Source organism: Megachile rotundata, chromosome 3 (assembly GCF_050947335.1).
Source record: "Megachile rotundata isolate GNS110a chromosome 3, iyMegRotu1, whole genome shotgun sequence".
NCBI lineage: Eukaryota > Metazoa > Arthropoda > Insecta > Hymenoptera > Megachilidae > Megachile > Megachile rotundata.
This window is the reverse complement of record NC_134985.1, coordinates 21065697-21086893: the sequence shown is the minus strand read 5'-3', so window position 1 is coordinate 21086893 and position 21197 is coordinate 21065697. Positions and strand designations below refer to the sequence as shown.

The 21197-nt window shown below is 42.8% G+C and overlaps 1 protein-coding gene and 1 long non-coding RNA gene across 3 annotated transcripts in view; one reads left to right on the top strand and one right to left on the bottom strand.

Annotated features, from left to right (window-relative positions):
* LOC100874975 (protein Wnt-4) overlaps positions 1-17349 on the top strand; it is a 47968-nt gene extending 30619 nt beyond the window's left edge. Inside the window, exons 2-5 of the mRNA XM_076530258.1 lie at positions 9460-9640; positions 13365-13488; positions 14083-14240; positions 17062-17349. Coding sequence (XP_076386373.1) covers positions 9460-9640; positions 13365-13488; positions 14083-14240; positions 17062-17349 — 751 coding nt within the window. The remainder of the gene's footprint in view (positions 1-9459; positions 9641-13364; positions 13489-14082; positions 14241-17061) is intronic.
* On the bottom strand, positions 12846-21126 carry LOC143264209 (uncharacterized). Of its 2 annotated transcripts, XR_013037757.1 has the most exons (3): positions 17907-21126; positions 17638-17753; positions 12846-17392 (listed from the first exon to the last, which is right to left on the bottom strand). It is a non-coding gene; the product is annotated as an uncharacterized LOC143264209 (long non-coding RNA). The 2 variants fall into 2 exon arrangements; XR_013037758.1 differs by lacking the exon at positions 17907-21126 and having other exon boundaries at positions 17537-17876.
* Positions 21127-21197: the final 71 nt, after the last annotated feature.

Sequence of the window (21197 nt, the reverse complement as noted above, 5' to 3'; positions counted from 1 at the left end):
ACTCCCTATCAACCACTAATTTACCTACGCCCTGTACGTACACCCGTATCCGTGTACCCCATATCCACCCCTTTTGTCTCCTTTCTCCCTTTCCTTTTCAAGGCAGCGCAAGCCTAACGAATCGTAAGTTGCACGATAATCGATAACGTACGCTCGACTCGTTATTTCCTCGTTCCACGGTCGTTTGTTCATTTCCATTCCCTCTCCCGTCCTTTTTCCTTTCCTTTCCTTTTCTTTCGCGACGAGAGTGCATTATCGAGCCGAGTCTCCAACGATTAAAAACATTTTCCACGATTGCGTAACAACCGGATCGGCGAAGATCTTTCTACACAGCAGGTTTCCCTGGGGAAAGCGCCGGTGAAGCCGCGTCGCTTTTCACTCCACAAATTTTCAGACTTCAAGCTCCGAATTTGACAGGTTGGAGATTTTAGGGTTTAAGGATTTGGGGATTTGAGGATTCGAGGACTCAAGGATTCAGGGATTCAGGGATTCAGGGATTCAAGGATTTAGAGATTTAGGGATTCAGGGATTCAGGAATTTAGAGATTCAAGGATTCAGGGATTCAGGGTTTCAAGGATTCAGGGATTCAGGGTTTCAAGGATTCAGGGATTTAGGGATTCAAGGATTCAGGGATTTAGAGATTCAGGGATTCAGTGATTCAGGGATTTAGGGATTCAAGGATTTAGAGATTCAGGGATTCAGGGATTCAGGGATTTAGAGATTCAGGGATTCAGTGATTCAGTGATTTAGTGATTCAGTGATTTAGTGATTCAGTGATTCAGTGATTCAGTGATTCAGGGATTTAGAGATTCAGGAATTTAGAGATTCAAGGATTCAGTGATTCAGTGATTCAGTGATTCAGTGATTCAGTGATTCAGTGATTCAGTGATTTAGTGATTCCGGGATTCAGGGATTTAGAGATTCAGAGATTTAGGGATTTAGGAATTCAGCGATTTAGAGATTCAGGGATTCAGGGATTCAGGGACTTAGAGATTCAGGGATTCAGTGATTCAGTGATCCAGGGATTCAGAGATTTAGGGATTTAGAGAATCAGGGATGTAGGGATTTAGAGATATAGCAATTTGAATATTCGAAGTTTGGAAATTTAAAGAGTACTATCTTAGGAATTTGAGAATTTGTACCAAACTTTGATTCAAACCCCCATAAGTGTCCTTTCAATTCGTACCAATTTACCAAAACGAGGATCGCGCAATAATCGATACCTCCAGTATTCCTGCACCTGTCTGTCCCGAGAACCTCCTCGAGCATCTCCTTGATATTTTTCAGCCTGCTACCGATCCAAGGAAGGTTATTCTGGTGAACCGGCGACCGGTAGTACTCTACTTGATATCCCATGGGTTCCGGGGGCGTGCACTTTTGGATTCGCTGTTCGTTGCGTAGGCGTACGCGAGCCTGCCAACAGCCAAAGGGAGAAACAATGCGAGACCCTAGGGACCCGGTGCATCCCCTAATTAAGATTGGCCTTGTTTCAACCAGCCCGCTGAATGATTCGTCAATCCCTCGAGGAGACGATACATTGCTCGCAACGCGATCGACGAACCAGTCGTGACGTAATATTCCCGTCCTTTTTCTTTTTTTCCTCCTCTCCCTTACCCTCCCCTCCTTGCTGCCGCTTTGTTACGTAATCTTTTTCTGGAACGTTAAATTCCTGAAAGCACCGGTTGTCAGGTACACTCGGATGGCAGGGTTCTTTTGGACAGGTTCGACCCTTTTGTAACTTTTCAAATGTACGGAAGACGAATTTTTCTGAAATACAAGTACCAGTTTTCCCATACGCAAGTGTATCGTTACGTGTACGTCGAGAGGTTTTTACTACCATGTTTATCCTGGACGGTTCGACTAAAAACTGTAATCTCGTTAGCGCTAATTCCTAGGCCTAGAGCTTGTTAGAATCTCTGCTCCGACGATCGAGTTAGTTCTAAGAGAAATTAGCTCGCACGGGAATCGAGTGCTCGAACGTGGCGGTATCCACCGAACCACGTTGAAATCTCTGGATCGTGTCGGGACGTGACTGGTTTTCTAACCAACTTTTCAGGGATCGAGAAACGATAATGCAGCCACGTTTTCGGAGAAACAGAAGTGGTCTAGGTGAAAAGCAAACGCGACCGATAAACCTGGTCATATCCGTCCTTAGCCGAGATAAGCTTTTATGACATCCCCATTATTTCTGGAACCCGTTCGTACAATCTTCAAGGTGGAACCAACGGTCAGAGACCGTTGGAACCATCTATTCCTAAGTGATAATTTTTATTGTCCCAGAGTGATTCACGTTTAACCCATTAAGTATCGATATTTGGAGCTTAACCGAAAATTCCTGGTGGTCTTCTGGGTGTCACATGATACGATGACGAATTGTCATTTGCACTACAGATTTAGGAAATGTATATCTCTCTAAACGTTCAACTATGCAAACACCTAAATGGTTAAATATTCTGTAGTTGCATATGTAGTTCAGTAAGTAGTTAAGTAACTAAACAGCCAAATATCTAAATCCAGCTGAACATCCAAACAGAGTAGTTGAAAGTAGCTACATTTAAAAGATGAAATCGAACAAAGTTCATAACAACATCACCCTCTTCGCAATCTCGATGATCCTCTGTTAAATACCAAGTTTCTATAACTTTAATTGCAACATCCTATTTGGAACTCATTCTAAACATCACCGGAGTACGATGATCGTTCCTAGACAATGGTTTCGCTCTTTACGAGACAAGCAATCGGCCCGAAGGACAAATAGGACGTCCAGAGTTCTCGTTCACGATTCAAGCTATCCCGAAGCCATTTGGGGCGGCGATAAGAGGTTCGTTGTTGAGGGAATGCAGATCGAAATTGTCGTTGAGCCAGAAACACCAGACGCAAACAGCGAGTTTAAGGTCGGTCGTAAAACGAGCCCGCTATTTATCCACGTTCCTTACGCGGCAGCCCATGCCGGTATTCGTAAACGAAGCGGCGATGCACGGAACCTTCGCCAGACAACCTGACGAACGTTCGCCCTTTCGTCTCCCGTGCGCTGCGTTTACGAGTAGCTGACGAGTGACGTCGTCTGATCCTCGTCCTGGACGCTACGCGTCGTGACGCTCTCTTTGACGCCTGCAGCCGACCGATATCCGATTACAGATGCTTCTAGCGATGGGATGGAAGAACGGAGTTGTTGTTTCTTCGGCTTCCTGTCGAGCTTGTTGCTCTCGGGGGAGCAAGGGATCCGGTCGAAGTGCTTCGGGAGATTCTTCGAACCGAGTTATGACTCTTGTGTCGGATTTTAGAATCTATTAGAGCAACAATCTTATTTTTAGGGCCGTAGGTGCTGTGCGAAAGTACCATCGAAGAATGGGGTATTTCTGAATAACTAAGGATATACGACATACAGAGATTTATAGGGGGAAATAGGAGTTGCAGAAATTTGTACATAGCGATGCGACGAAGTTCATCCTATTCGTCTATCTTGTAAACGGCGACATCGAGCAACCCCAATTAGGCGGAAGGAGCATCAAACATCGTTGGTTCGAGAACAATGCAGCTCGTGTAGATACATCGAGGAAAGTTTGCCGGCGGTGTGCAATCTATGCCACCCTTCCGTGGGCACCCCGTTGAACGTCAAAGTCACCGTACGAACGGGGTTAGATGAAGGAGATAACGAACGATAGGTATCGGGGAACGGCCCGGTGTATACAGAAGGGGAACACGTCGGTTCTGTAATCGATACTAATTAGGACGAGGCAAAGTTTCGGCTCGCAGCAGGCCATAGTTCGGCCGCGGGCAACGGGGACGAGAGAAGGGGGTGGTGTTGCGCGTGTTGGTTCACGTTGAACCGATCTATCCGCCTACTTACCGGTTAATGCCGCGATGCACGACGTATTGTGGGCTTTCGGGGATTTATCCGGCCATTATGATGTCGGCGGTGAGTGTTCTCGACGTAAATGGGCCCTATCGCTGTCACGTGGACAAAGCGGGGACCGACGTGCCGTACCACGGCAACGCGATACCTCTCCAATACAATAATAATAATAATAATCTTTGTCGTCGTCATACATCATAATCGTCGCGGGTCTGAGGCTCTCGCGCAGCCCCCGCCAAATGATAAAGGCAAGGGCATACAGAACCAGAGCCGGCTTCTCTTATTTTCCCTCCTCCGACACACGGCTCTCTTTCCTCTCCTTTGAATGGAGAGCCTTCCCGCGGCCCCGGATACATCATCGGATCTGAATATGGATTTCTTTCATTCTTTCCTACCGGCGCTTTGTCGAATTATTATTCTCCCTCTGCTAGCCCTCCCCCACCGATGCTCTCGATTGTCCTTCTCTCTTTCCCAGGCTTGACTCTCTCTCTCCTCGCATCCACGCGATTCGCCTTATTCCCTAACCGTCTCGACTTACCCTTGGAGCACGACCTCAGCCTATCCTCGAGTGCACTCGAGTGTCCATCTCTGCATCCTTCTGTCGCGACGTCGACTTCCTACCACCTTTCGTTTCTCAACCTTCAAACTATGGACTCGAAATCGTCGCGTGTCACGATCAATTTTACGAGAATGCTGTTGGGTTCCAAGCGATGAACTGATGTAGCGTCGAGAATAAATGTGTGGCGTTTATTACAACATATGTAACGGAGATCGTTACAGAGCTGTGAAAGTAAAAGATGTAGCTATTAGCACCCTTGTACCTCAAATCGAGTGTACCGTGATACAATTAATGGATTACGTAAGTTAACGCCACTTGCATGTCCGTACGCCCACGCGTGCATCGCTGTTATAACCCACTCGGTAATCCAGCACAATATCCCCGACATTTCCAAAGTCTAATTCGTACTAAGTGCTCTTAGGAACAGGCGTTAGGGCATAACTTTAGCGCTCCGTTACGTTCCATAAAGCACCTCGTGGCCCCTAGCCTAGCACCGTCTAACCTTGACCGCGATAGTCGCCGAAGCATCCACACCTTTTCCCCGTAAAAGTCGACCAGCTGGCCGAGCCGTCCCTTTTCTTCAAGCTCGTCTATCGATTGCAATATCGCGAGACTATCGAGGATGTTTAGGGGTAGCCAGGATTGTTTGTGCGTGGGCTGAGCCTTCGCGTAAACACCGGTTGATCGCGGTCGAGGAGATAGATCGACTCGCGAATACGTTCGATGGCAGCTTAATCCTCGAGGATGACTCGTTCCTGGGACTCACGGTATTCTGCCGGTACACGCGAGATAAGCACGCTCGCTACGAGGAGGATCGCGATCAGTCTGCTGAAACGAGTCTCTCTCTCTCGGAAGAGAGCCGTAAACCGTGGCCAAACAAACCCGAAATAGATAGGCGGGGTGAAGTGGAGTCGAGCCAAGCCGAAGAGACCCGGTCCGCGTATTCTCGGCCGCAAACAAATAATAAACGCTCCTACGCCGTTGCCACGAAACCCCTCTTACCTGATAGCCGCCCTCTCGTTAGATGACTCATGTGATTTCCTCGCGGAACAGCCTCGATACCTCGAAATTGCTCGGCAACCGGGCTTCGTGTTTAGAAACACTCCACGGATGTACAGCGGCGTGCATAATGGGCTTCCTTACCGAACATTACTTCTGGAAGCAATTTTTGCGAGCTCTGAGGATTTAGACAAGTTGAGGATCATTTGGTATCTTAGTAGCTTCAAGACATCACATTTTTTAAGCTGGCATATAATGTGTACTTAATCTGAAATTAAAAATAAAATTAAAAAATGAATAAACAAACAATGAAACATAAACTAGAATATACATTTATTTTGTATTTTGGTGAACATTAATTCTGATTTCAAGAATGTACTTTAACAAAAAGTGTACTTTGTAATAAGAAAAATATAATTATACCAAAAAATGAAATCGCTTCTTAACCTTAACCCCTTGCCGTGCCATTTATTTATAAGGTGCGTCAGTCAAGACTAACCATTCAGGACTATAACATTAAAACGAACAAAGAAAATTAAAATGTTCTAAGTATTTTATATTCAGGGATCCTTGACAACGCAAATTATAGTTGGATCTAAAATTCAAGTTGAAGAGTATTCAAAATTTGAGTAACATTAATCACGTTTGAGTTGTGAGTGCGTCACGAGTGAGACTCGTCAAAGCACGGGAAGGGGTTAAAAAAGTAACCCCATCAGTATCGTTAAACGTTAAGTACCCGATTAGAAGTGGAAGCTATACGAAGATTCGATATGCAGGATTACAAAGGGTATGCGATAAGATTAGTATCTATGAAAGCTCGTGTCAGGAAGGTTCGAGGTTCGTCCACCTTTGGTAAATTGGTCAGCCCCTTTACACGCGCGGTGTAAGTCGAGGCGACGCGACGGTCGTTCTAATCGTTGCCCACGGGGTTGTAATCATCGTTTCCGAGGCATCCAAGGCCACACCCTCGATTCTCATTAAGATTTACCGCCTAAACGAGCGCTACCTATGCTCGGGATCCCGCTTCGAGAAATAATATAAAACGATGTTAGCCGCCTTTTTAGAACGACCACTCCGATTAGTGAAGGCGGTAGGATCCTGTGCTTCTTTTGCAGCCATCTTAGAAACTCATATTACTGGTTAGGATAATATGATAGGACATTCTCTATCGTCGCTGCACTAATTTCTAATAAAATATTATTACGTCGTATCGTACGTTTTGATGACATAAAACTTAGCCGAGATACCACTTATGGTGTATTAGTTTAAAGATTAAGGTTTAATAAAATAGCTGCGTGGAGCTCGTCGGTATTCTTAATACAAAACCTTGTCATAGCAAACAATGAATAATTTCAAAACATACCTGATATGATGGGAAGTACCATGCTTATGGTACATCAATTTAAAGATTAAGGTTTCGAGGAAACGATTACACGAACGCTTCATCGATAGTCTTTCTATAAAATCCTTATCGCGTACAGCAAATAATGACGAACTTGAAAATCTATCAGAAGATGTTGATATGATCTATCACTTACTAAATATGTATTTACATGTAAAATTTCTCGAACTGACATCTTATCTCGCATAAAACGAGCTCATAGTGTAGCACATCGAAGAACGATTTAAAGATCATCCCCGCAGTATCTATTCGTCTTCAAAAGACGTCGAATAAAAGTATCCCCGATAAACGTTCACTTTATATCCATCGTATCTCTGGAATCGAATTCGGTCTATCCAACTGCGTGATCGATATTTCAGTCTTTGGGGTACAATTTTGCCGCGTTTATCGGCAAAAGTTCATGGTAACAAGAGAAAGCGTGTGGCTGGTTTTCGACTCGTACAGAGAAAGCGTGTCAAATTTAATTCCTCGTAAACCACCATTAATTTACGGGTGGTCGGTTCGGCCAAGAAGCCAACAGGCATACGTACAATTATTGGATTTATTTAACGTCGGTTGGCTAATAAGCACCTGTGACCAACAGTTTATACTCTTCCGCGACCTGTCGACACGCTTCGGGAAAATATACGTCTGTCTCACCCTTTAATCTCTGCTTACTTTTCTCATTTTCTTTTCGAGATCTTGAAAAAGTTAACCGAGTCGCAATAAAGCAATGTTAATTTTAAACATAGATGGTCTCTAAATCTCTGGAACTAAAGCATCCCTAAAGTGGTAGATCCAAGGATCTCTGATATTTAGATTCTTAGTATGTGAGGTCCTCAAAATGCCTATATCACAAAGTCCTATACTGTCGAATCGCTAGATCCCTAGATTTTTAATCCTCTAGAGTCATAGACTCTCTCCTAGATCCCCAGATTTCTAACTCCTCAGATCTGTAACTCTCCAGATCTGTAACTTTCCAGATCTGTAACTCTCCAGATCTGTAACTCCACAGATCTCTAATTCTCCAGATCTCTAGCTCCACAGATCTCTAACTCCACAGATCTCTAACTCACCCGATCTCTAACTCCACAGATCTCTAACTCCCTATATCTCTAACTCACCCGATCTCTAACTCACCAGATCTCTAACTCCCCAGATCTCTAACTCTCCAGATCTCTAACTCTCCAGATCTCTAACTCCACAGATCTCTAACTCCACAAATCTCTAACTCCACAGATCTCTAACTCTCCAGATCTCTAACTCCCTATATCTCTAACTCACCCGATCTCTAACTCACCAGATCTCTAACTCCACAAATCTCTAACTCCACAAATCTCTAACTCCACAGATCTCTAACTCCACAGATCTCTAACTCCACAGATCTCTAACTCTCCAGATCTCTAACTCCACAGATCTCTAACTCCACAGATCTCTAACTCTCCAGATCTCTAACTCCCTATATCTCTAACTCCACAGATCTCTAACTGCCCAGATCTCTAACTCCCTATATCTCTAACTGCCCAGATCTCTAACTCCCTATATCTCTAACTCACCCGATCTCTAACTCCCAAAATTTCTAACTCCACAGATTCCCAGATCTTCGATCCCTAAATCCAAATAATATTCTCTTTCCCTTTAATTTTCGACGCGCAAAGTCCCCTCCGATCTCGTGAAATTAAAGCCTTGACAGGCGATAGTAAATACGTTGAGTAAAAGGTACAAAAAAGTTTAGAAGCGCATGTTCAGTGGCGTATACGTCGTACGTAGTAGAGGGATTAAATCCAGAAGACCAGTTCGCGGACTCCTCCGGCCTCTCTTCTACTCATCCTCCTCCTACTTCTTCCACGTCTTCCCTTTTTCTCTCTTATTCCTCGGCGTCGCGTCTCTTATACTAGGTTGCCCTTCGTCCTTTTCCCCTCTATAATTTTCACTCGAATACCTGCTCTAATTATAGGTGGTTCGTCACGCCGAAAGTTTCTTCCTCGGTAGCTTCGCAGGCCGCAGGAATTGTTTCCGAAAGTGTTTCATTGTAAAACACGAAGATGATAGGCGGACTTTGATCACGCCACTATTCAATTATTTTACTCTATTTACACCATTAGAAGTATTAAAAATAAGCTTCGTTTAAACAATTTTATTATATAAAATTCTGAGGGACACTTGATTAACTCTTTGAGTAATTCAAGTTAATAAATGTATACAAACTAACTAGTTTTATTAAACTGTACGATTATGAGTAACTTCAACTGCATAACAAAGAGCTAAGCAAAAGGTGAGACAGTCTTCAGTCTACATAACCCCATAGATTGTTACTTGTACATTCTGATGTTTATATTCCTTTCGTGGTAACTGCACTAGCTTTTGTAAATTTCATTGTTCTTAGTCATTATTGTGACGCATCCTAATCGCTGTACCAGCGAGAATACAGTGCATTTCGTAGCCCTCTAGTGACGAATCAAAGAACCATCATTACAATTGTCACGAATAATCATGAACTTATTATGTTTGCTGCTACATGCAATAAAAATAGAAAACTAATGAAAGTATCAAACAAAAGAAAATGTAATGTTTGAGAATGACAAGCAATGGGAAAGAATGTTCGATGATCGTAAATAGGTAAAGAACGAAAGATGACAATCCGTGTTCCGACGATTGTTGCAGGTATCTGGGTGTAGAGCCCCGGTTGAATCCTGGATCGGGTCAAGGAAGCAGTGTCGACGGACAGGCACAGATCGTCGGCGCGGGTGTGATCGGTCCGGCGAGCGCCGAAAAGAATTGCAAGAGCGTGCACCTGACCAGCAAGCAGCAAGCGATATGCTCCCGCACACCACCCGTCCTGCAGGTATTTACCTCGCGGTAGGGGCAACCTCTCGGATTAATGGCCGGGGAAGCACGCGGCTAATTCGATTCACCAGACCCAAAGCCTTACAACATTGTCCCGTGCAATTTTCCTTCGAATCCTTTTCAAATTTACCACTCACGCATTTTTACGTTTTTACGTTGGCAGGTTCAAAAATTTCACAATCGCTAGATTTATAGCTTTATAGATTGTCAAATTACCGAATTATTTTTTATTATTCTGAGAACTATACATTTCTAAATTTCCAAGTTTTTAACCCCTTCCCTTACCATTTATTTAACAGATGCGTCAGTCAAGACTAACTATTCAGGGCTATAACATTAAAACGAACAAAGAAAATTAAAATGTTGTAACTATTTTATATTCAGGGATCCTTGATAATGTAACTTATAGCTGGATAAAAATTTCAAGTTGAAGAGTATTCAAAATTTGAGTAAGGTTTGTCACATTTTAGCTGTAAGTGCGTCACGAGTGAGACTCGTCAAAGTACGGGAAGGGGTTAATTATTTAACTGTATAATAGTTTAATTGTCTAAGGGTTCATTTTCTAAAGACATGCAAACTTGAGTTTGTACATTATAAATGTTTTAAATAAACTTTCAGATCTCCAGTAATTGTAGTCGTAATCTGATTCATAAAGAATTAAGCGTTTCAAGGAAAATCATTCTATATAATCCTCCTTTCCATGTAAATTTCCCTTCCATTTATACCAGCAAATTACAAATAGTAAGACGAGCAAATCGCCAGATCACATTTTGCTCCGTTTATCTAAACGACCCTCGATAAATTTAGTAAATTTACTTGGCGTATATTTAAAAGAAATGTATAATAGGATTGCACGTATTACTTCAATATCTGACGAACGATAAAATATGGTAATTAGAAACGTTCGCAAGATACTTTACATACCCGTTCCGTTCTATCGCATAGGTAATATACTCGACCTTTGAGGTTTCTCGATTCAGCTTCCTCCTAATTGAAAATTAAACTCGTTTTTTTCTTTATGGTCGAGAGTTTTAACGTCAGATTCAACCATGTAGACCGAAGAAACTTGAAATTCCACTTATAAAGTATACGGTTTTCGAATACCGATGGTTAATTTACTTTAAAGGCAAATATCGACGGCTCGTTTGAACAAGGGAAAAAGTGAAATTAAACGCGATTCAAGCGCGTCATTAAAGTCACCAGATAAACGGGTCATTGGTAATTAAATATTGCAATAACGTGTAACTCTTTCTGTCTGTGTTCCATCGAATATACGCGTACACTCGGCATTATTTTATTGCGACCATAATAAACAATCAATCGGTAATAAAATTATGAACACGCTGTTTCTCCAGAACATTATTTTTATCGCATTTTCATTTATTTTCGTATCGGTTGTAATTTTTACATTTTATGTCGGTTGTAATCATTTTTATATCTTTCTCCGCTTTTATTACGATCATTTTCGTTTCTTCTTTTGCTGTTACATTATCGTACAAATTTTAATTACCTCCGCTCTTGTAGCGGTTCTTTGATTTTGTACTTTTCGATTAAATCAAAGTGTATCATTTAATTTTTATTTTATTTTTTTCTTAACGAAGTGTTAAAGTTTCTAACATTTTTTGCTGCATATTTCACCCAAAATTTTTGTGAATAGTTTTCTTTTATTTTGGATAGAATTTGGTTCGGGGTATCGAATATTTCTAGCAAAGTTTTCGGTCGCGAACGATTAAAGTGATCCGAGATCGCGAGAGAAAATTCAAGACAGAGATGTTTAAGCCGGCTGAACGCGAGGGCACCGGTGAATTCGCGCGATTCTAAAGAACTCCCGGAATGCCGTTCCCGAGTTGTAGCTTTCGTTTGCTGCGCCTGTAATATTTAATAGTCGAGCTCTGTAACAGTCAGGGTCTTCAGTGAACCCTACACGACCTCCTTTCCAGACATACTCGCAGTCGGGAAATGAAGTCGCGAGAATCTGTGATCTCGGATCGAGGATTTGTTCGTACAAGAGAACGTCCGCGTGAATTAACGACGAACAGCTGAAACGGTCATTTCGCGAATCAGTTTGTTCGATGTATTTATTGCGCGTTCAATCCTCCGTATAATTTTAACGTTTCCGATTTAGAGTTGGTTACGTGTACGCCCTTTTCATGAATCACTGCTTCGCGTTCAAATTACACCTTTCGTTATATTGCACCCTCTTTCATAAATCGCGACTCGTATTACTTACACGAGTAAAAGACGTTTCAATTTCAAACCTTTTACAACTGCAATCGGATATTACCTATAACTTAAAATTATTCTCAAACTCATAGAAGGTTAGAATATACTCTTACGAAAGGTCATAAATCACGGGGAAGCATTCGCGAAGAATTGTCGGAAATTAATCAAGCACGAAATAAGAAAAGAGGGCTTGAACGGTCGAAAAAAACGCGTGGAACGTTGCCCAAAATCGCGTTTACCTTTCCTTAATGCACGAATCTTGTCGGTTGTCCACGGTAGGCAGGGATTTTAGTCTCGTCTAGAAACCGCTGCCTAGGTAAACTCGAGCCTCCGTGAGACACCAAGATCCCTTTGAACGTAGCCGACCGTCTCGCTTTTCCGAGTGCGCGTACCGACAAAAGGACCCATGAATATTCATAACTACGGCCCTCGTCGGATTTTAATTCCGACCGATTAACCGGACACGCTCGAGGATCGTGTCGCGTTAGGCCTCGACGTTGATCGCCGTTTCTTGCGGAATATCGATGCTCAAATCCAATTGAGAAACGTCGTTATAAATATCTTTGAGGGTCGGTTACAAAACAGTGTGACTAATGTGGTAATCATTGTTAGAGTTATTTGCTAATAATTTAAAAATGGAGCCTCAACTAATATTTTGACAAAGGAAAATGTTGTTTCCCCTTTTGGCTCTTATAGCAATTGTGAGACACCCTGTATAGACTCTTCGTATAATGACAGTTTGCTAATAACTTAAAAATGGAGCCTCAACTAATATTTTGACAAAGGAAAAAGTTGTTTCCTTTTTCGACTCTTGCAGCAATTGTGGGAGACCCTGTATAGACTCTTTGTATAATGACAATTTGCTAATAACTTAAAAATGGAGCCTCAAGTAATATTTTGGCAAAGGAAAAAGTTGTTTCCCCTTTTGGCTCTTGCAGCAATTATGAGACACCTTGTATAGCCTCTTCGTATAATGACAATTTGCTAATAACTTAAAAATGGAGCCTCAACTAATATTTTAACAAAGGAAAAAGTTGTTTTCCTTTTCGACTCTTGCAGCAATTGTGGGACACCCTGTACAGACTCTTCGTATAATGACAATTTGCTAATAACTTAAAAACGGAGCCTCAACTAATATTTTGGCAAAGGAAAAAGTTGTTTCCCTTTTCGACTCTTACAGTAATTATGAGACACCCTGTATAGCTTCTTCGTATAATAACAATTTTATATAAAATTTTAATTTCCTCCATCATGCCATTTCTTGTCTCTCAACTTTTTAATTTGTACTTCTATATTACCCAATTTCCAAATCGAACTATGTCAATGCATTCTATGATTCCAATAACGTACATCTGTTACAACTTTACGCGTGACAACAAAATGAAAGTGTGCAATGTTTCTTCATCGATTCTGTCGATTCGATAAAAACCGATTGGCCGTAAAAAGGCTGCCATAAGATTTTCCTTTCGATCCGCGGCTTTCATGGTTTTTGCTTTCAGGCAGTCAGTGCAGGCGCGAGATTGGCCATAGAGGAGTGTCAGCACCAGTTTAGATCGGCCAGATGGAATTGCTCCATCAACCCGGAAAATCCGGACAACGTTTTCGGTGGCGTGATGCTAGTCAGTAAGTAGAAGACAGCGAGTCTTATGGACTCCCAGACGGGATGTTCTTGATGGCTTGAAAGCTCCGCAAGAAACTATCGATCTGGGGCTTTCAGTTTTTTCAATCGATGCATGATAACGCAGTTACGATGAGAGAAAGAATATGATTACACGTATCATGGACGTGTAATTGTGAGTTCGATGAACCGTGATAAATTATGATGACGGTGAGTCATCGATAAATTTCTCAAAAAAGAAATCATTAATCGTAAAATCTACCTCTTTTTAATATCGAGGCTTTTAACTATTTCTACATGCTCTATTTAATATATTTACTCTTTCGTTTAATTATTTCACAAAGCTGACATATTAATTTGTTACTCCCGGACGCGTCCAATCTTAGCAAAATAAATTGTACCGCTAGAGTAATGTGAAGAGCTCTCATTCTGACTGCAAAATAATTTTAATTAAATCCCGCGCAGCATCTGCTGTCCCGTGTAATCAGGACGACATCGTCGTCGAGATACACGAGTACCGGCAGCACCGGTAGCAACAGCATCTCGCAGAAATGGAAAAAGTTTAGCGTACCGAGGAAAATTTCGTTGCATCTTTGCAGACAGTCGCGAGGCAGCGTTCGTGTATGCAATATCAGCGGCAGGGGTTGCTTACAGCGTCACGAGAGCCTGTTCCAGGGGCGAACTCACCGATTGCTCGTGCGACAACCGGGTCAGAACACGCCGCCCGAATAATTGGCAATGGGGTGGATGCAGCGAGGTAATTTCCCCTCTATTTTCTATTCCCTCCTTCTTTCAAACAATAACGCGTCTGGAGACCGATATCATTCTATTATACTTTTACCTCGTTCGACTGCGACAAGTGTTTTCTACTATAAACTCATTTGCATCTCTGATTAATCATGATACATTCTTTTTCTTTTCTTTAAATTTTACTGTAAATTGCCACTATTAGGGCAGACCCTATTAGGGCAATCTTTTTGTCAATATAGTATCGGTAAGTTTTTTGTATGCTGTTCGTGAAGAGCAACGTTTAGCAAGAACATGTGGCGATGTAACGCCACTTACAGTGTCTTAACCTACAAGGTTTCTACAAAAGCAGCAAACGATTCTAAATCCTCCTCGCAATTCGTAATCCGAAAAATTCATCTCCGAACGAATAACACCTCAGACTTATCGACGAAAGGTACGGGTTCGTTAAAGCCGGCAGAGTGTGCAAACATCATTATCTCCGAAAATCTGTCAACGAGTCTAACCGAGAGACGTTTGTCCCACGGGATCCTCCTCGTTAAGGAGATCCGTGGAGTTTCGAGGTTGAAGACTCGCCAGTGTCAGGGGCCACTTCTGTGGCCAACACCGTAATCCCGGCGGTAAAGCACGCCACTTTTCCTGACGCTTTCTTCTTCCTGTCACGTGACTTTCTCTCGAGCACGTGTCCCTTTTTTCCACGTTCAGTCGTTTCGTTCTTTTTTCACGCTACTCGACGACCATTCTTTTCCGTGCGTGTTGTTTTTTCTCACGTTCTTCTCTCTTCCCGTTTAACCCTTTTAGCGTCACATTTTTTCCCTTGTCTTTGATTTTCCTCTTTTGTGCGCTTTTCCTACTCTGTTTTGCTTTTATCTTTGTCCACCGGGTAATTGATTCTCTCGCTTCTCGTTTGCAGATTTTAGTCGTGTGTCGTTATTGTTCTTTAATTGCTTTTACTTTGTAATTGTTTGTTTGCTCTCCTTCGTTTAATTCTTTCGCATTATTTGGTGGCTTAGTTACAAGATTAATTGTAGCGACTGTAAGGTTAAACCACCGACTGAATTTTTATGAAAGCCATCGTTTTGTTTTCTTTACTTTATAAATTCTTTCAAGAATTTTAATGATTGCCTATACTTCATTACCTTCGTCCATTTTTTTCTCCCGTTCCATCGTGCTAGTTTTTCTATAACACCTCCGTTCCACTTTCTCTTTCCCATCATTACGTCGTTCATTTGTTTCTTCTTTAACACCTTCCGGTCCACCTGCTTCCATCCTCGATTCTTCTCTCTTTCCTACTTGCTCCGTTTTAGTTTAATTTTCTCCTCTTTCACCGTTTCTTCAATTGCCATCCTTCTTCTTTCTCTTGACGGATCTTTTGCACGCGTATTTACGTTCGTGTGCATCGCTCACGTGCGAGTTACGTGGCCGATATGTCCGACTAGGCGGGGACAGGAGGTGGCGGGTTGTTGCAACTTAACAAGCTTAGCCCCCTTAATCCCCTTGTAAGCTAGCAATGTCTACAAGGGGTCAGCCGTACGCATGAAATGCATCCGTTTACAGGACGAGCTTTGTCTTCGTCCAGGGTTAAGGTTTACGTCGACCGACCGTAGAGAGATCGAGACGACTAATTGGGGATGCCAGTGCTTCTCTACCTGTTTCTTCGAGGGAGCACTCGTCGGAAATTATAAAAGAAACGCATTTTTTACAAACTTCTTTTATTTATTTTTAACATTTTTTATCAAATTAATTCGAAAGTTTCTCGATAAATCGCTCCAGATTGATAGTTTCTAATTTACAAAATTCATTCTCGTGTCCACATATAATCCGTACATGTATCGGGAGCTATTACAAAAAGCGCTTTGTAATTTACGAAAAGGTCTGCATACTTTCTGAACGCGTTAACGGGTGAAAAAGAGAACACTTGACGATACGGCTCATAGAGCAGTGAACGTCTGAACGTCGAAAGAAATAAAAATCGAAGCTGGTGGTTGAAAAGTAGCAGACGAGGTGAAGCTCGTAGAGTCGAGCAGGAACAGTTTCCGAGAAAAAGCCGCTCGTAGCTATTCTCTGTGTCGAGGGGTTGGTCCCCCGAGCCCCGTGCACGCGGAACGCAAAGAAAGGATACTGTTACGTGTACCTCCGGTGTTTCTGTTCGCCCCCGAAAGGGTGAAAATAATCGTCGTTTGTCGGCGGAACGGAATTCCATTAACTCGCGGGACAAGCACGGTTTCGTCGTCGGCGAAATTCAATTTGGTTACGTTCAATTTAAATTTACTCCGTTTATAACGTTCTTCTTTCTAATTAAAACACTTTGCGAAAATATGTAACTTTATACTGTACTGTGTTACTATGTGTTCAATGAACAATACGCGTATTAGATTTCTACGAGCTAGGCATTGTATCGACACATGTTGGATTTCTGTGTATCTCGACAGGTTGTATCACTGCGTCAGTTCTATACGTCAGATTCTCCACACATATTCTCCACAATTTCTACATGTTTCGAATCTCTACGCATTATATCACCGCACGCTGATTGTCTACGCGTTAAAGATTTCTTGTACATGGATTCTCTATGTATTACATCATCGCGCATTAGATTTTTTCGCATTATAGCACCACGCGTTAGGATCTCCCACGTTGTGCGACCACACTTGATATGTCTACATCGTCACGCGTTAGATCTCTATACATTAGATTCCTCCCGCGTTGTATCGCCATGCATCAAATATCTACAGCCCATACTTGTACCGTCACAATACGAAGTTCATGAATAATGAAAGAGATTACCGATGTACGGGAGAAAATAAAGGATAAAATTTGCACGCCCGCAGGATATACACTACGGAGAGAAGTTTTCGCGAGAATGGTCCGACAGCGGAGAGGAGCCGGTGAAGGAGGGTGTTCTCCAAGGACCGAAAGGGCTGGCTGGCCAGCTGATGAGGAAGCACGATAGCGAAGCTGGCAGGCGCGCTGTCCGCTCTAGAATGCAACGCGTGTGCAAGTGTCACGGTGAGCCATTAACGCATCCTACAGATAAGCCTTGTATCTATGCTCTTATTTTTCATTCCTCGCGCTTCGACGACCCACGATTTCAATCCCTTCCATGCTTGACCGGTTGATTTCGTGGGAAGCTCCTTCTTGGACCTCATTATTTTTCACCTTCTAACGATACAGATAAAAGATACTTGTTAAAATTTTTGTTACAATTCTATAATAGTAGCATTTGATAGTTAAAATTCTTGGTACATGATTTTAAACGTGTTATTCGATGATTAATGCAGAATTAGACTAATGAACCATTGTTACCTTAATACGCGGAACAATTTGAATAAGTTGAAGTGGAATGATGCCGTGTGCCACAGGTTTGTCCGGTTCGTGTAGCGTGCGTGTGTGTTGGAGAAGATTACCTGCGTTCAGGGTGGCTGGTGCCGCTCTGGCCGCTTTGCACGAAGGAGCAGCTCTGGTACGACTGGCGCAACGCGGTGGAAGGAGACCAGCAAGACTGAGGCCTGCCCGCCCGGACCTTAAGCGACCAAATAAAACGGACCTAGTTTATCTCGAAGATAGTCCTGACTACTGTGAAAAGGACATCGCGTGAGCAACTTTTTCATTTTATATTCGCAACTTGAAAATTTGCAGCATCTGATCATACCTTCTTAGGATCTCCTAAACTTACATCGATGTTGCGTAATCTTCTATCCTTAACCTGTCCACAAAGTCCACAAAGTCCACAATCTGTCCAACCCAGGATCCAAAAGTTAAGTCAGGTTTTCGCATTTCAGGCTCGGTATACCCGGCACCAGAGGAAGGATATGCAACCGAACGTCCCTAGGCCTAGACGGATGTCGACTGCTATGCTGCGGCCGTGGTTACCAAACGAGAGTACGGGACGTGACGGAGAATTGTAATTGCCGTTTTGTCTGGTGTTGTAACGTGAAGTGCGAGCTCTGTCGGCACAAACGAGAAGAGCACGTGTGCAATTAAACGGTGGAATGGCATTCCGGTCGGCCTACCGAAAGGTGCTTCACGACTCCGCTTCGTCGAGGCATTATCTCCGATGACGAGGATCCTCTTCGACACATATGGCCCCTCCTTCGAATCGATCAGGGTGGACCGTGTGCTTCTACCACGCCATTCTTTTTGTTTAAGTTTTATCCGAGGAATCGGTCCGCGAGCCGTTAAAGCCGCGAGAGGCTACAAAGCGTGACAGGTTACGTTAGAGCGTTCTGTACCCGACAGTCAGAGCGTAAGTCCACTCTTTCGGCAAGCGTACGTCTAGAGGAAAGTATTGCTGAACTCTGCAGGGTGTTCTTTGATCAACTCAGCTTGTTTTTAACAACGAGGGATCTTATCAGAAACGGAGAACCCTTTTTAATGGTTCTAAAAATTTCGATCACCCTTAGGAAGACAGCTAACTATACTATTCCCGAGAAAAATCGTGTATCCATTGGTCATGGTATAGCGAATAGACGTCTAGCGAAATTGCACGTGGATTATGCTAATCTGACTCTCAGGTGCACCATTATTTATGTAAATGTTAACATGTTGAGGCTCGACGGTGATGACCAGAATCGTGACGGGAGTTGGACTCGATGAGGAGCGTGATAGAGTTGAAGAGACAGTAATAAGACACAGGAGGATAAAATCAGATGTTCTTCGTCGGGACCTTTCGTCCGACGAGGATAAATCTCGCATGAATTTTTAATGGGGTTGCCCTCCCTGAAGCTCTTATTGCGGCTGAAACTCAATATGTTAATAATTTACGGTTCCCGCTGACGAGAAAAGGAACGATAGCGACGAGGCGCGCGTGTGTTTCCGTATGAACGAGTGTCCGGTTAAGCGAGCGATTGAACACGAGCGAACGATAACTAGAGTACTAACGTTAGGCGAGTTAATAGGCCACTCGACGACCATTCGTTCTTTCTTCTTTTCTATTATTTCCTGTTCGTGCTCGCGTAGTTGCGTATGGACGCGAGACTCTTATTTATATTCGAAATAAAACAGATCCTCCACGATGTGTAGGTATCTCATTGTATACCAATGCTCTCTAGCGCGTAGAACCACCTTGTCTTCATCTGAAACACGGACCAGCTGACGATGTAGTGCGAAAGCATTCGAACGCGAGTATTTCATAGTTTTATGTTGCCACAATCAGTGAATACTATATTAGAACCTTCGATATTAGCGTTAGGTTACATCGATAGTGGAAGTAATATAGCAGCTAGGGCTAGTACGTTGAAGTAGCAAAAGGAGAGTGGTAATTCCACATTGAAATCCTACTCCACTCGCTACCATTTATCTAAACTCACCGTGTCAATGTACTAGCGCTAGCTGCTGTACCATTTACTCTACCAATATAACCTGGAAGATACAGTCTGCTAAAAAATAGCTGCTCAAAATCTTTTCCCTATTACGAGTAACCTCTATCTTCGCAATAACACAGAGGGCGCTATATCATCTGAATGAAATTATCTTCAGACAGTCCTAAAGTCTCTCATGATGGAGCTGATCCCTCGAGGACGAGTGTATTTTCAGAATCTTGTGACTACGGTCGCGATCATGTTCTGAACAAGACAGCACAATAGTGGAAGATTCACGAAACTCCTCTCTAAAGAATCACTCCAGGGAGTTTTGAAAACCGCTTTACTTTAATAAAATTCGTGCGTTTTCCTCGAGTTTTTGCCCAACAAGCGTCCGGATACTTTCGCGAATCACTGTATAAGACTCGCTGTGTCAGCCGTGTACCGGCGAACAATGCGAGTTACGAGGAACGAGGCGGACTACGAAAGCGAGAGGTCTGATTCTCGACGCGACAATAGAAGAGAGGAGAGAGAAACGAGGAAAAGGAGGTCGTCGCTGAGCGATACCAAGCGTATCCGTCTCCGCTCTGGACAGTCCGTCTCGGATCACTCGGTTCGGGAACAATTCTGCCAATGACTGTACATACTGTCTTCTTACTGTTTTGTAGATTTTACGTCCACGACTGTCGCGCTGTATATAGATAAGTATATACACGTACACTCGGGTGCAACGTAGGCTTCCTGAAAGTAAAGAGAGAGGTCCCAGCAGTTGACAGACAGTAGGGTTTGCAGTTTCTTTAGGTTCTTCCTAAACCTTCAGGACACGTACGTTGCACCCGAGTGTACACGATCGATCGATGTTAATTACGTTTACCGAAATGCTGCGTCGAGAACAAAGACGAAAGCTGGAGCTGTTCGGAGAGTGATCGCTCCTGTGTTTTACGCAGCCCTCCGTCTTCATCGTTTTTCATTCATAATCGAGAGACACCGAATCATCCTTCGCGGTTCGAACGAACATAGAAGAAAATGAACCTCTGTCTATTAATTTTATCACACGAAGTGGAAGTTCGACGTTTCGTCGCATTTGAACCAAGCTGATCGAAGCCACAGTCTAGTCAATTACGAAGTCCGAATTGTTCGTGTCGCGAGTACGCGCTCAAAGCAACGAATGTCTCATAGGATCGCTTCATTTTTACGCGTTTAAATGGACTTTTTTACACTGCTACTTTTTGCCTTTTAACACGTTGATTGTCACATCCACATGCGAATTCATAACCCGTACACTTCGATTCACCTAATTAGAAATTCATAGTAGATACCTGGAATCATGCATAACAGCAAAACATTACAAACACAGTGAATAAAATTGATTAAAATTCAGCATGTAGACTAACGAAATTAACAGTTTCGGTGTAGCGATCAATGTGTTAACGGCGCTCTTCCAATCATTTTTGCTAAGAACCAACACGAGTCGATGACGATAAACGAGTAACACGTGCACAGTATCTTGTCTAAGTTGTACAACGAAATGTGTATTTTAGACGTTTGGGTTAGATGAAACGCGCAGATGTACACCAGGCGAATAAAATTTCGCTGGGACAGCGTGCACGAAGGCGGCTGATCTGATTAGAAGAACATGGCCTTAAAAGTGAGTCGAATTAAACTAG